Raw genomic sequence first — 14,087 nt, 5'->3', positions numbered from 1 at the left:
GCCAGGAGGCGGGGGAGCCTGGTGGTCTGGCAGGGCCGGTGCCCCTGGGAGCTGTGCTGGCCCCAGGTGGCTCCTGGTGTCCCCAGCACCTGGTGTACTGGAGGGACTGAGTGACAGTGGGTTGCAGGCGACCGATGGGTGGGAGGTGGAGCTCCCCAGCTGTACCATGTGAGGACGCACCTCTCTGAATAGTGCTCCATAGAAGGTGACAGTGTAGAAGCAGTCGACCGTGCGCATGTTGATGTCCAGGTCCATGAGCAGCCGCTTCTGCTCCTGTGAGTTCACGGTGGCCCGGATCCGCTGCAGGGAAGGACTGCCGTTCAGAGGTTGCCATGGCAGAGGCCAACACCCACACTCATGACAGGAGGGCCAGGAGCTCAGGGGACCACTGCCCAGTGTGCCCCAAAAAGCCTAGCCTCGGTACTGATCACTGAGAGGGATAGGCAAGACCCCATGGCAGAGCTCAGCCCACCTCCTCCAGGGAGCCCTCCCAGCTGCCTCCAGGCCCTGCTCACCTTCACGGCCATGATGGTGCCGCTCTGGGCGTGCCGCACCTTCTCTACCACCCCATAGGCTCCGCGGCCCAGTTCCGAGATGGTCACCAAGTCATCAGCCTCCACCTCAAAGTTCTTGAAGGATAGAAAAGAGAGTCAGTGGCCACCAAGCTGGAAGCCAGTCCTCACCCCACGCCCAGTGGAGATACCTCGGCAGCATGAAGAGGACCAGCTGATTAGATCTGGGCTCAAACCTCATATCCACCACTCCCTGCTGTGTGACCCTCAGCAAGTCACTTAACCTCTCTGAGCCTCACGTTGCCCTCTATAAAACAGGCACAGTGCCAACACCCCAAGGCTGCTGTGGAGTGTGACTGAGACGAAATGCCCCACCAGCAGGCACGGCTCTGAGAAAGAGGTGCCCCGTCCTTCTTTTCCCGACCCCACTCAGCTGGCTGGAATGAGTCACTCATTCAGAAACTGTTTACCAAGCATCCACAATGTGTTTTAGGCACTGGGGACACAGTGACAACAAAACAAAAGTATTGCCTTCACAGATGTTTCCCTCTCTTGGGAGGGACACAAAAAGGAATAAGCAAGTAGATGAACAGGACAGCAGATGGTGAGTGTCAGGGAGTGCGACAGCCTGGAGGGAGTATCGTCAAGGACAGGCCTAGGGAATGGGGTTTATTTTTTTTAGACAGAGTGTCACTCTCGTCACCCAGGCTGGAATGCAATGGGGTAATCTTGGCTCACTGCAACCTCCACCTCCCGGGTTCAAGCGGTTCTCCTGTCTCAGCCTCCTGAATAGCTGGGATTATAGGCGCCTGCCACCACACTGGGCTAATTTTTGTATTTTAGTAGAGGCAGGGTTTCACCACGTTAGCTAGGCTGGTCTTGAACTCCTGACCTCAGGTGATCTACCCTCCTCAGCCTCCCAAAGTGCTGGGCTTACAGGCGTGAGCCACCGCGCCCAGCTCTTTTTCTTTTCTTTTTTTTTTTTTTGAAACGGGGTCTCACTCTGTCACCCAGGCTGCAGGGCAGTGACATGATCATGGCTCACTGCAACATCCACCTCCTGGGCTCAAGCAATCCTCTCACCTCATACTCTCAAGTAGCTGGGACCACAGGCACGCACCATCACACTGACTAATTTTTTGTGTTTTTGTACAGACAGGGTTTCGCCATGTTGCCCAGGCCTGGTCCCGAGCTCCTAGGCTCAAGTGATCCTCCTGCCTCGGCCTCCCAAAGTGTTGGGATTACAGATGTGAGCCACTGCACCTGGCCTGGGAGTAGGGTTTCTGTTGGGAGGAACTGGGCATAGCATGGTCCCGGAGCCAGGATTCTGAATGGCTAATGCCCTTCCGAGGCTTCTGGAAGCATAAAATGCAGGTTTCCCAGGTGCTGGCCTGAGGGAATGATCCAGCGGGTCCAGGGCGGCCTAGGAGCCTGCAGATTCAATACTCTCCCCTAGGGCTAGGATGAGGTGCAGGGCCTTGCTCTCAGCTCAGAAACCTTCCTACCAGCTCTGGGCTCGCCAAGCTCCAGTCAGGCAGCCGATGGTCCTCATTCCCACCAGGAGGGTCAAAGAGTGGGTGGCCCAGGGCCACACAGCCAGCAGTGCAGGACGAGGCTCTTCTCCAGAGCCTGACCCTCTCTGACCCCTCAGTCACCTCCCCCCAGAGTGGCCCTGCAGGGTCAGCTCTACCCGCTCATCAGGTGAAGTGAAAGGCCCTGCAGGGGTGGCGGGTGGCACCTACTCTGTCTCCAATGGTGATGAAGGTCCGGGAGTCCAGGTTCCGGGGGGGTCTGTGGAGAAAGACGACTCCATGAGCTTCAGAGAGAACCACACCCTTCCCCAAGTGCAGCAGTAGATGGGCCAGTGTGGGGCCTGGGGTGGGGACGAGGTGCCTCCTGCCCCGGAGGCGCCTCCTTGGGCCACCTCCTCTCACTGGCTGCTGAGCATCTACACTGAGCTGGGCACGGCCTCATCGAGCCTCCAAGACAGGGTGAGAAGTGAGCAGAGCAGAGCAAATGGTGCTGCATGAACCCCCAGCAGCCATCGCGTAGCTATACCCACAGCAGGGGCTGCCCAGGACAGGACGAGGCAAAGCAGGGCTGGCCCCACCTGCCTCTCACTCCTTCCACTGAGCCCTGTTCGGGAAGCCTCTCCAGGGTGAGCCAGGGAGAAACTGAGGCAGACTCACGTGGGGTTGGGTGCGGGTGGCTTGGACATACAGGATATCCGTAGATCCTTCTTCCTCTTGGATTTTCCTAGAATGGAGAGAAGGTGAGGCGTCTGGCCTATCCCTCGGCATCAATGTCCCCTGCACTCCCCTGAGTCATCAGGCCCTGGCCCACAAGGGTGCCAGCCTCTGCCATCACCCATACCGGGAGCCCCCTCTCTCCAAGCCAGGCCGTTAGGCCTTCAAAGGGGGAAGGAGGCCCGCCAGCCCTGCAGGGGAGCAGAGCAGGACAGACCCAGGCCTGGAGGCTGGACTCCAGGGCCTTATCTCAGCCCTGCCCACTGGGCACATCTTGAGTACCTCCCTGGGCCTCAGTTTCCCCATCTGTGAGGTGTCCTCACTGCCCTGCCTGACTAGCCAACGGGATGTGGGGTGAGAAGGGGCCCAGCGGGGGTCCAGCCAGCACCTGTAGCAGCCACTGTGCAGGGGCTTCATAGCTGCAGGTAGCAGGATGGGGCTCATACTACACCCAAGATGAGGAAGGCCAGGCCCCCAGAAAGGGCAACAGGCGGTGGAGCAGGCGGGGACTCCAGCCCGGGCTACCCTCCAGGCTAGCTCTGCTGGGCCCTGCTCACCCTGGAGGCCAACACCTGATGCCCGTTTCTCTCCCTCCCCTGAAAAGCGCTGGCTCTCTCCCCTCCCCTGCACCGGGCAGGCCAGAGTCCCGAGTCCTGGGCTCTCTCCCCTCCCCTGCACCGGGTAGGCCAGAGTCCCAGGGCAGTACCTTCCTCACTCCATCCCTAGGGACAGGCGAGAGGCCTCAGTGTCCGTACCTCTCAGGCTGGCTACAGGAGCCTGGCCAGGTGCACAGCACTCAGCTGGTACTAACGGAGGGTCAGCATTTCTGGGGCTCCAGGCACAGTGGGGCTGGCATGCAGAGAGAGCTCCCTGTAGTCAGGGCCGCCCTTTGAAGAAGGCATAGCTGCCATTCCACAGGCAGGAGAAGCAAGGATCAGAGATGCCAGGGTCACCTGGTGCTCTGGCACCATCAGGCAGCAGGGCTGGGAGTGACACAGCTCCTGGAGACCACCCAGTACAGACATGCTGACCACATGCCTGCCCTTGTGGGAGCTTCTGCCTCATCATTTCCCAAGCATGATCCTGCCACATCTTGGCCCTCACCCACCACCCCGCACTCGCTGCTGCTGGCTCACCCTGGCTGCTGGTACTGGGGCTTGGAAACTGCCCATGGCCCTGCTGCCGCCTGTTAAGAAGACCCCAGTCTCTGAAGCTACCTCCAAGCCAGGTTCAGATCCAGCCTTGGCCACGGTGCAACACAGACTTGTGGCCCCATCTGAGAGCCACGTACCAGGGCCCAGCAGCCAACCCAGCCCAGATGGAGGGCGAAGGGTGGTTACCGCCACTGGGAAGACAAGGCCAGAACAACAGGAAACAGAATAGCCTTGGCGGGGGCAGGGGTCCCAGGGTCCATCCTGGGGCAGGTGGGCAGAATGCAGGGGCCAGGCAAGCAGATACCTGCAGCCTTTCCACCAAAGCCACCCCGGGGACCCCACTGCCAGGCCCCAGAGGCTTCAGGAAACAACAGCGTCCACAGACAGAAGCAGCAGCAGCAGCAGCTGCCGCCACATGCACTGGGTGCCTGCCTGCTAACTGCTCACCCCATGAATCAATCGCCTAGTCACTACTCCTGTGTGCAGCGTTTTTATCTCATTTTAAGATGCAGCAACACCCTGGCTGTCAGGGACCGCATGGGTCTCACTGCGAGTCTGTCACAGCCACAGCACCAGCCACAGGCAGGGCCCTTCTCATCTGTGACTCCAGATACTCCCACAGCCCTACAGGGAGAGGCTCCCAACCTCACTTTACTTGGGGAACAGGCTCAGAGAGGTGAAGCCACTTGCCCCAGGCTGCACAGCAAGTCAGGAGTCTGGCCAGGAGTCACTCCTGAGTTTGTTGACTTGGAGACCCCAACAGGCCAGGCCATGGCTCACAGCACCCCTGCCACAGGGGGCCCTCCCTGAGGCGGAAGGAGGGGCCCAAGTCTTGCGCTCAACGAGAAACAGCAACAGAGTCTGGAGATGCAGAGGCTCAGCACATTCTAACAGGAAAAACCATGGCACACAGGGCCAGCAGCTCCTGAGGCCACTTCTATCCTGCCTCTGGGCCAAAGTCTCTGAACTTCTGGGGCTCTGGGCTTGGAGTGGCGCAGCCGTGGTAAACCCCAGCTCTGCGTCCCTGGCATGGTGTCCTCCTCTGCACCTTGGGTTCCTCATGTACAAAACAGCTTGAGGCAGAAATGCCACCCACCTGCCCCGCACAGTGCTGCAGGACGAAGCAAGATCACGTCTGCAAGGTGCTCAGCACAGGGTTCACTGCGCAGATGGGGACCTGTTGTGGCCCATAAATGGTCACCATGGATATGACCAGCCTCTCTGCAGAGGTGAAAAAAAAAAACTGCCCTAAGTAATGAGAATTATAGGTAGCTTTTATTCCTGATGTCAGGCTTTTTGTAACCAGAATATAAAATATTTTCTGTTAAAAATTAAAGCTCTGCACAGAGACCCTGGGCCTTGACCTTGCCCCCAGCCCCTTGAGTCCCACCCTTTCCCTGTGGGGTCCACGCCACACCCTCCCTGCACTCTCTCTGCTCTTGGTCCCTCTGGCCCCAGCCTGCCACCCACCTCACACCTTGAGATTTGGGAATGTTGTATCATGTGCCCCCCTTCACCAAGCCTCAGTTTCCCCACCTGTCAAGGGCACTTGCACATATGGGCTGGATGGGTGGGGACCACGCTCCTCGCAGGCCTGGGTGGTATATGGACCGGCCTCTGCATCCACCGGCCTGTTGGGGACACCGAGCCTGCATCAGGAGGGCCACAGGCTCCATGAGGAGGCCACCCAGCTGTCAGAGGGAGTGGGTGAGGCCGTCATGGAGACAGCCCAGAAACAAGCCTCAGGCTGCTGCAGACGTCAGAGCTGGGCCCAGATGGCCAGGCAGCCCTGGGCTGCCCAGGTGCAGCCGTTGTGGCGACCGTCACCACAACAAACAGGCTCTCGGCGGCCACTGGCAACCCACGACAAGCCCGCCTGTCCCGGCTCTCAGCACGGGGTGTCCTGGGGTGTCCTCCACATACTCCAGCCTCATAGCAGCCCCCAGGCAGGGGCAAGGAAACTGAAACTGACCAGAATTCAGCCACTGACCTGAGGCTACACCACAGGTAAAGAGAGGCACCCCCAGACTAGGACACAACTCTCACTGGCCGTGGCAGCTCTGCCCTATCTCCTCCCACTCACCCCCCACTAGAGCCCCCGACCCTTGAGTGAGCCCTTCTCTGAATGAGACACCTGCTTTCCCCACCGCAGGGCCTTCATACATGCCCTTCCCTCTGCCTGAAATGCTCTTCCCTGTGACCGTCCTAGCTGCTACGTGGTCTTGCCTTTCACCAGTTCAGAGAGGCTGCCTGACCGCGCAGGCCCCAGTGACCGGCTCTCCCTGTGGCCTGATGGCTTCTCTGCTGTGGAGTCCCATAGGTGGCCGTTCTGCAGTTACCATCTCAGAGAGCCAGTCAGCAGGTCACCTGTGAGCACTCACTCTGGAGCCAAGGCTTGGGCTCAACTGCAACTCTGTCCCTTCCTAGCTGTGTGCCCTCAGGCAAGTGGCTTCACCTCTCTGGACATATGTAAAGCGGAGACCACAGACCAACCTCCCCGGGTTATCAGCACCATGCCGTGGCAGTGTCTGGCACGTGGAGATTAGATGGGGCCATCTGGAAGTGCACAGCTCCCAAGATAACACCATCCTCAGCCCCAGACCACCCCTGTCCACCCTCTCAGTGACTCCACGAGGGAGTAGGGGAGGTTCACGTATCTGTTGTACCAAGCATGCGGGAGAAGAGGTGACTTAGAGAGGCCACACGGTGGGTGTCTGGTGAGGAGTGGCCATAAAGGCAGGTCTGTCTGGCTCCAACATCCAAACAGCAACAGCCTGAGGGCAGGGCCCCCACTTCGGCTGCTCCCTCTACCCTGGGCCTGAGGAGACCAAGCTGTGTAACCCTCTAAGGGTCACCCACAGGGGCAAGGTGACAACCCCTCCTTGCAGCCCCTGCTCCACCTCCACTCATAAAGTCAGCCCCATACCACGCCACATGCAGGAGCATCACCAGGTTTCTGACGACAAAAGTAATCCCTGCTCCTAATTCACTGCCCTCACCTGACTTCTGGATGTTCCAGGAGGTCCCTGTTCTACTGCAGAAGTTCTGGGCCCGCCAGGGAAGGAGCCACAGGGGCTTGGAGATGTGAGCAGCAAGAGGCGCCGCCCTGCCCCAGGCCACCTCTATTCCGCAGGGTCCCTCAGAGGGACAGCAACAAGGCCAATGCGCTCCATAGCACGGGGGAAACTGAGGCCCCGAGAAGTGGGCACAGGCTTTTGCATGGGCAGATGTACCTCGACAGTGTGGATGTGTCTGGCTGCGACCTGCCAGACACTGGCCCCTCTCCCCAGGACAGGTGCCGTCAGAGGTCCTGAGGTGCTGCAGGCGCCACTGCCAAGCACCTGTGGGCAGCAGGGGGTGGCCATGCACCTTCAGGCAGGGCCCCTTGCCCTGAGGTTCTGGGGCACCTGTCCTGGGCTCTGGAGAGGATGCAGGACAAGGGGAAGGTTCTCCCATCTACCCGAGTGCCTGCTCCATGCCAGGCCCAGGCCGTCCCATCTGGCCTCATGCATGGCCACTTCAGGCCTTACCTTCTCTATCCTCACCTTGTAGGCATGCAGCAGGCTAGGGTGAGGAGGAGTGACCAAGGCTCTGCCCTCCACAGCCCTGCCCTGCCTCTGCCCGGCTGTGCGAGGCCACCTGGCCAGGGCCTGGCCTCCAGGGCCTCACACCCTCCCCACCTCTCTACCCTACAGGGACTTCCTCACCTGCAGAGCACTGAGGACCCTCAGCCTATCTACCTGGCAGCACCCCCTCCCCGGTGATGCTCCGGACCAGCACAGCTCGGGAGCACCCCTAACATCCAGCGGGGGAGGCCAGGTGCTCAGCTGCACAGGGGCACTGCACAGGGGCACCCATGGCTGCCAGAGGGTCCTCCCGCCCAGTGCCAACAGCCCAGCAGAGACAACCATGGCCCGCCTGCAACATGGAACCACTTGTGCTTTGGAGGGAAGGACGTAGGGAAGGGCCAGAGGCACGGGCCTCGCTGGAGAGGGAAGGAGGCAACACGGGAGGACCCTGGGCAGAGTGGCTGGGGAGCAAGGCATGTGAAAGACAGGGGGCCCACGGAAGGTGGCTGCGGGCATCAGGGTGCGGCCTGGCCTCCCATGGCCAGACCTCACCTGTCTGGGTCCTCCATGCCCCGTGGCCATCAAAATGCCCATTCTTCTGCACCCAGAAATTCTACATTAAGCAGCTTACCCCCATACTACAACACCCACTAACATTTAGTGAGCACCTACTATGTGCTGGGGTGTCCTGGGGTGTCCTCTGCATGCGTGGCCTATGCAAATTACTTTCATTACATCTCATTTGATCCTCTCAGCAACCCCTTGAGGCAGGTACTAATGTGATCTCCATGCTGCAGATGGGGAAACTAAGGCCCAGGGTTTATAGAATCAAAAGGCTGGCACACGGAAGGGTGAGGATCCTGCAGGTCCTCAGCAGGATGCGAGGAGCGGCCTCCCAAGGACAGGAAGAGCCAAGAGCAGCAGGAGTACAGCAGTGTGAGAAAGAAAATGCTGGTCAGACCAGGTGAGGTGGCTCACGCCTGTAATCTCAGCACTTTGGGAGGCCAAGGTGGGTGGATTACTTGAGCTCAGGAGTTCAATACTAGCCTGGGCAACATGACAAAATCCTGTCTCTACAAAAAATAAAACAAAGCAAAAATGTAGTGGGTGTGGTGGTGCGTGCCCGTAGTCCCAGTTACCTGGGAGGCTGAGGTGGGAGGATCGTCTGAGCTGTGGTGAGCCATGACTGTGCCACTGGGCAACAAAGCGAGACCCTGTCTCAAAAAAAAAGAAAAAAAAAAAAAGAGAAGAAGAAGGAAAGAAAATGCTGGAGCCTGCAGAGTATTCCGAGGAGAAACAAGAGAGTGCCTTTTTGTCCCTTTGAGATTCCTGCCCTGTGCAATAAAGGCTACTCAAGTGCAGGCAATTTAAAGAAAAGAAGAAACAAAGAGGCCTGCCTGGAGCCAGCCCCAGCGCTCTGCTCTGTCTGAAGGGGCAGCCAGGCTCACTGAGCACAGTACAGCTCCAGCAGCAGGCTGCTCGGGCTGGAGGGTGCCCCAGAGACTGTCCAGTGCAGATGCTGACACCAGGGGCCCCAGGACACGCCTGAGGTGACGCACCAGGGCAGCAGCAGAGTCAGGCCCCCAGCCTGGGTGCCAGCTCCTGCCTTCCCCGCACCTCAGTGGAGCAACCACCACAGCGTCGGCCTGTGCCAGCCTGGGGGCGAGCCGCACTCCCTCTCTGTGCGAGCCTCAGTTTCCTCCCTTGACATTCTACGAATGGGTGAAGGGGCCATGACCTCTGGGAAAGGATAAGCAAGGGTCTGGAGTTGTAAAGACAAAGCCATGCTCCCAGGACAGTCCTTCGTGACCTTGAGCAGGTCACTGTCCCACCAGGCCTCGGTTGACTCACTCCTAAGATGGGGGTGATGACAACACACCCAGGTTGCTGGGTAGCCATGAAGACTAAACAAGTCCATGCACACAAAATCCCCGGCACAAAACGGGTCAGATCGGTGGGACTGTGGCCCCAGGCCCAATGCTTAGGCTTTAAGAGGCCATGACAGGGCAGGGGGACCCACAAGTGATGCTCAGCCCTCCCAGAGCATCAGAAGAATGGGACATTCCTCGCACTAGGATCGTGGGCTGTGCTCCAAAGGTCCCCACGTGGGCCCGGCTCGAGGTCAGCAAGGCCATTGCCGGCCACCTGCACTGTCGACAAGCCAGTGCTGCTGCTCCTGCAAAATGGAAAACAAACCTAAACAAACGCCATCTGTGCTTCACTGTTATCACTACTCCTTGTATTGTATTGTATTGTATTGTATTGTATTGTATTTATTTTTGAGACCATTCTCACTCTATCGCCCAGGCTGGAGTGCAGTGGTGCGATCTCGGCTCACTGCAAGCTCTGCCTCCCGGTTTCACGCCATTCTCCTGCCTCAGCCTCCCGAGTAGCTGGGACTACAGACACCCGCCACCACGCCCGGCTAATTTTCTGTGTGTTTTTAGTAGAGACGGGGTTTCACCGTGTTAGCCAGGATGGTCTCGAGCTCCTGACCTCGTGATCTACCCACCTCGGCCTCCCAAAGTGCTGGGATTACAGGCGTGAACCACCACGGCCTGGCCTACTTCTATTTTTTTTAAAGAGACAGGGTCTCACTCTGTCACCCAGGCTGGAGTGCTGTGGCACTCATTGCAGCCTCAACCTCCCAGGCACAAACGATCCTCCCACCTCTGCCTCCTGAGTAGCTGGGACTACAGACGTGTGCCACCATGCCCAGCTAATTTTTTATGTTTTTTGTAGAGAAGAGCTCTCCCTATGTTGCCCAGTCTGGTTGTGAACTCCTGCCCTCAAATGATCCTCCTGTCTCAGCCTCCCAAAGGCTGGGATTTATCATTACTATTAAAATCTTACAAAGCATGGGGTTGATGATGAGAGATACCAAAAACGGGGTTCTTGGTGATGGAAATGCTAGCACAGACATCAGATTCAAATTCAGCACTGACTGGTACCTAGGGGCTCCCTGGACTTGCCAGGTCTCATTCACCCTCAACAGCAGCCCTGAGAGGTAGTTAGGGAGCTGGCCTAGAACCAGCCCTGCCACCTGGAAGTCCCTGCAGACTTTCCCAACGAGTGTCTGCCCACACCACCCTGGGGTCTGCCCCAGCCATCCGGGATGCAGTGTGCCATGCCAACGGCAGGAGGCTATGGGTTGACCAGAAGGCTAAGCCAGGCGAGAGCAGAATGGCAAGGGGATGGGAGCTATCTCCATCCCCATACCCAGAGCCATCCTGGGCAGGCCTCCAACGTGTGCCTCAGCTGCCAACTGACACCGCCAAAGCAACCCTCCCAGGCAGCAGTGCTCCCCAGCCCCCACACACCTCCTGATTAGGTCTGAACACACCGCTGGCATCCACAGCCCCTCGCAGCCCTGCCCCAGTGAGGCAGCCCCCTGGCCTGTCACCGCATCACCGCACACGCTGGCACATGCAAACCTTAGGATGGGCCTTGGAAGCCCTTGGGGGCAGCAGCACAGTGATGCAGGCAAGGACAGTCAGGGCACTCGATATAGCCGCCAGGAGGTGTCAGCAGAGCCAGGTGCAATCCCGGCCATGGGCCGCATGGCAGGAGGTGGTGCCGGCCACCCTGGGCAGGGGACCAGCTGGGAGAGGGGCAGCTGGACATGGCCTCCCCAGAGAAACCAGGGAGGGTGGCCCTGGAATGCAGGGCAGGGAGGTGACAGGGACATGTGCCCAGGACTGGGGTCAGGGGAAGAAAGTCTGGGGCCCTCTCTGGAGCTGCTGCAGTCAGGCTTGGTATCTGGAAGCCGCAAGGGGCCCAACAAGCTGCTTCTGCCTCCCCTGGCCCTGTATGGCCTTCATGCCCCTGACATGAGGCTGTTTGAGGCTTCCAGGGCCACTGCTTCAGGGAGGCATCTGCAGAAGCCACTGGGCAGACAGGCCTGACAGAGGTGGGCAGCACCAGGAGGCACGGCCAAGGGCAGGCATGGATGGCATGTGGGCATCAGTCGTGGGGCCCTGCCACAATGCGGTGTCCTCCATGCTGCTGCCCAGCAGCCCTCCTCTGGGACCACCCCCCGAGACACTGGCACCCAGTTGCTCCCCTCAGCTTGGCCCACCACCCCCCAACACCCCTGACTCAGGACCGAGCCCCTAGAACCACGACCCCAGGCCCTCTTGCTTCCCGGGCTGGCCCAGGGGCCTGAGTCCTAATTCCCAGTCCCACCCCACCTTCCCCACATCCGTCCTGTTAATGCTGCATGCCAAAGCCAGGGGCAGGGCAGGCCTGCAGGAGCAGACCCCAGCTCTCTGTTCCCCACTCACCCTCCCAAGGGAGGCCCAGGAGGCCGGGGCAGTCCCCAGCCCCACCTTGGGGACCAGTGGGTTAAGAGGCCTTAAAGCCTGGTAAATTCTGGCCTGCGTGAAAGGACCCTATAGCCAAGAGGCCTCATGTCACAGTGCCTACAAGCCCATCGTCACAAAGCCTTGTTACTGTTTACCCACCTACCAATGAACTACACCCACAAAAGTAACAATAACAAAATAATAATAGGTGCCATTCACTTAACAAATGCTATCTTCAATCTCGACCACTACCCTGCAAGGTAGCGTGTTTACTTCCACTTTACAGAAGAGGAGACTGAGGGCTAGAGAGGGCACAAGACTTGCCCAGGTAAGGAAGTAGTGGAGCCAGGATTCGAACCCAGGGCCATCCCAGCAGAGCCCAGGCCCCCCTGGCTTTCTGCCTGACAGAGGCATGCCTTGGCTGGGTTCTCTGCGGGCAGAGGGCAGTCTCACTACGACTCGTGCCTGACACTTAGCAAGTGTGGAATGGAACTGTCTACATCCAGACAAGCAGGGTCCCCATTCTCAGTCTGCAGATGAGGAAATGGAAGCTTCTCCTCTGAGAGCTGGGCCATGCCCAGGGGACAGAAATCATTTACAGAGTGCAAAGAGTGGACCAGATGCAACTTGTCCCACATCACATCGCAAAAGCGACAGAGCTGGGGTTTGGACCCAGGCAGTCAGGCTCTGGAAACAGGTCTTAGCCTCTCCACATCACCGTCTTCCAGGAGCTCAGGCTGGGTCCCACCCCAGCCGACCCTGCACCACCTCTGCTCCTCGCCTTCCCTGAGTCCCAGCTGCACAGCTGAACCTGAGGTGTCCCCTGGGCCAAGGGTGGTAAACAGTCACTGCCACCTGCTCTTGCTCTGTGAGCAAGAGGAAGCAGAGCCCCTTGCCTAATAGAGGAAGTTCCTGGGTGGGGCACAGAGGTCCTGCCCAGGGGTTCCCAGCCCAGTCCGAGGTCCAGGAAGGGGCCACCTCCGGTGCCCCAGCTCAGGGCTAGGTGCCACCTGCAGGACACGTAACCCCCTCCCCACCCACCAGGCTGGCAGGCATCACCCCTTTAAGCTGTAGGCAGCCGGCTGGCATGCCCAGTGGGTGAGTCAGCACCCAGTGCCCGCTGACTCACCGCCGGAAGCCTCCGCTGCCCCGGCCTTCTCCTCACACAGGCCAACTGAGAACTTTGCTCCCTTTGGGCCCTGGGCCATGGGTTGGCTGACAGAGAGTTTCCTGTGCGTCACAAGAGGGGTGGGGGAAGTCCCCGAGGTGCCACCTCCAGTCTTTCCGACAGCCGGGGGTTGGGGGGGTGGCCACAGCAGGCAGGGCTAGGATACAACAGTGCTCCATGAAACCTCAGTGTCACCATCGGGCAGTCAGGAGTCCTACAGCCACAGTCCAAGCTATGTGAAGATCAGCCATGAAGTGCCCCCATAGGTGGCACTCTTAGGGCAGAAGGGGCAGAACCCATGTTCTGAACGACAACAGGAGACGTGTGGTACCCTCCAAGGACAAATGTGGCTTGCACACATGCCCCCACCCACTGGCCCCAGCGCCGGCCACTTGGCCTCTGACCCCAGCCAGAGATGGCCATGTGGGCAAGGAAGCCAGGGGAAAACCAGCAGAGCTGTGGGCCTGAGGGCCTCACACACTCATAGAAAAGTCCCCAGGCCCATGGCATGGAGAACAGGGCAGGGCACCTGCTGCAAGGCAGGAAGCTCAGAGGTAAAGCTCCAGTAAGGTCAAGCGCCAGCCACTCCCTGCTTTGTTCAAATTCCTTTGAGAAGGTGGAGAAGGGCTCAGTGCTGGGAGGCCCAGTGCCCAGGATGGGGCGGGCACGGGGTGAGGATCTCCACCTATGGGGGCAGTCCGGCCACTCCTCCATCCAAGCTGAGTTCTGCATCTGTCAAATGAGTGGGATTTTGCAGTGAGTATGCAACAGGCCCAGTGTAAAGCGCTGTGCACAGGAGAGGCATCACCTCTGCCTCAGTCTGTCCTCTAGGTTGGACATGGCCAAGAGGACAGGCCCACTGCACATGCTCTGAGCAAGGCCAGGGGTGGGGGCACCCCACCAACTCATCTCAGGCATCCAGCATGGGAGGGGTACATAGGGGAGCACAGGGAAGGCCACTATGGAAACACAGTCCTAGGGGGAACCCTAGCTCCGCCTGTCACAGCTGTGTGGCCTCAGGCAAGGCACTTAATGCCTCAGTTTCCTTATCTGTAAATGGGGCTATGAGGAATAAATGAGAAAATGCATGGCACATGGAAAAAAAGAAGGAGCTCATAGGGTTTTTGGTGAAGG

General features: G+C 59.0%; 1 protein-coding gene across 4 annotated transcripts in view; it reads right to left on the bottom strand.

Moving 5' to 3' along the window:
* MAP2K3 (mitogen-activated protein kinase kinase 3) overlaps positions 1-14,087 on the bottom strand; it is a 30,423-nt gene that overhangs the window by 14,055 nt on the left and 2,281 nt on the right. For 2 of the 4 annotated variants that reach the window (XM_002827140.6, XM_024241504.3), the window contains exons 2-5: positions 2,702-2,768; positions 2,255-2,303; positions 516-629; positions 181-300 (exon numbers count right to left, since the gene is read on the bottom strand). In XM_002827140.6, coding sequence (XP_002827186.1) covers positions 181-300; positions 516-629; positions 2,255-2,303; positions 2,702-2,768 — 350 coding nt within the window. Of the gene's footprint in view, positions 1-180; positions 301-515; positions 630-2,254; positions 2,304-2,701; positions 2,769-5,008; positions 5,134-5,448; positions 5,723-14,087 lie in introns of those variants that run through there. The other 2 variants (XM_063718455.1, XM_063718456.1) reach the window with 2 other exon arrangements.

Source organism: Pongo abelii, chromosome 19, assembly GCF_028885655.2.
Source record: "Pongo abelii isolate AG06213 chromosome 19, NHGRI_mPonAbe1-v2.0_pri, whole genome shotgun sequence".
NCBI lineage: Eukaryota > Metazoa > Chordata > Mammalia > Primates > Hominidae > Pongo > Pongo abelii.
This window is presented reverse-complemented; position numbering and strand designations above follow the sequence as displayed.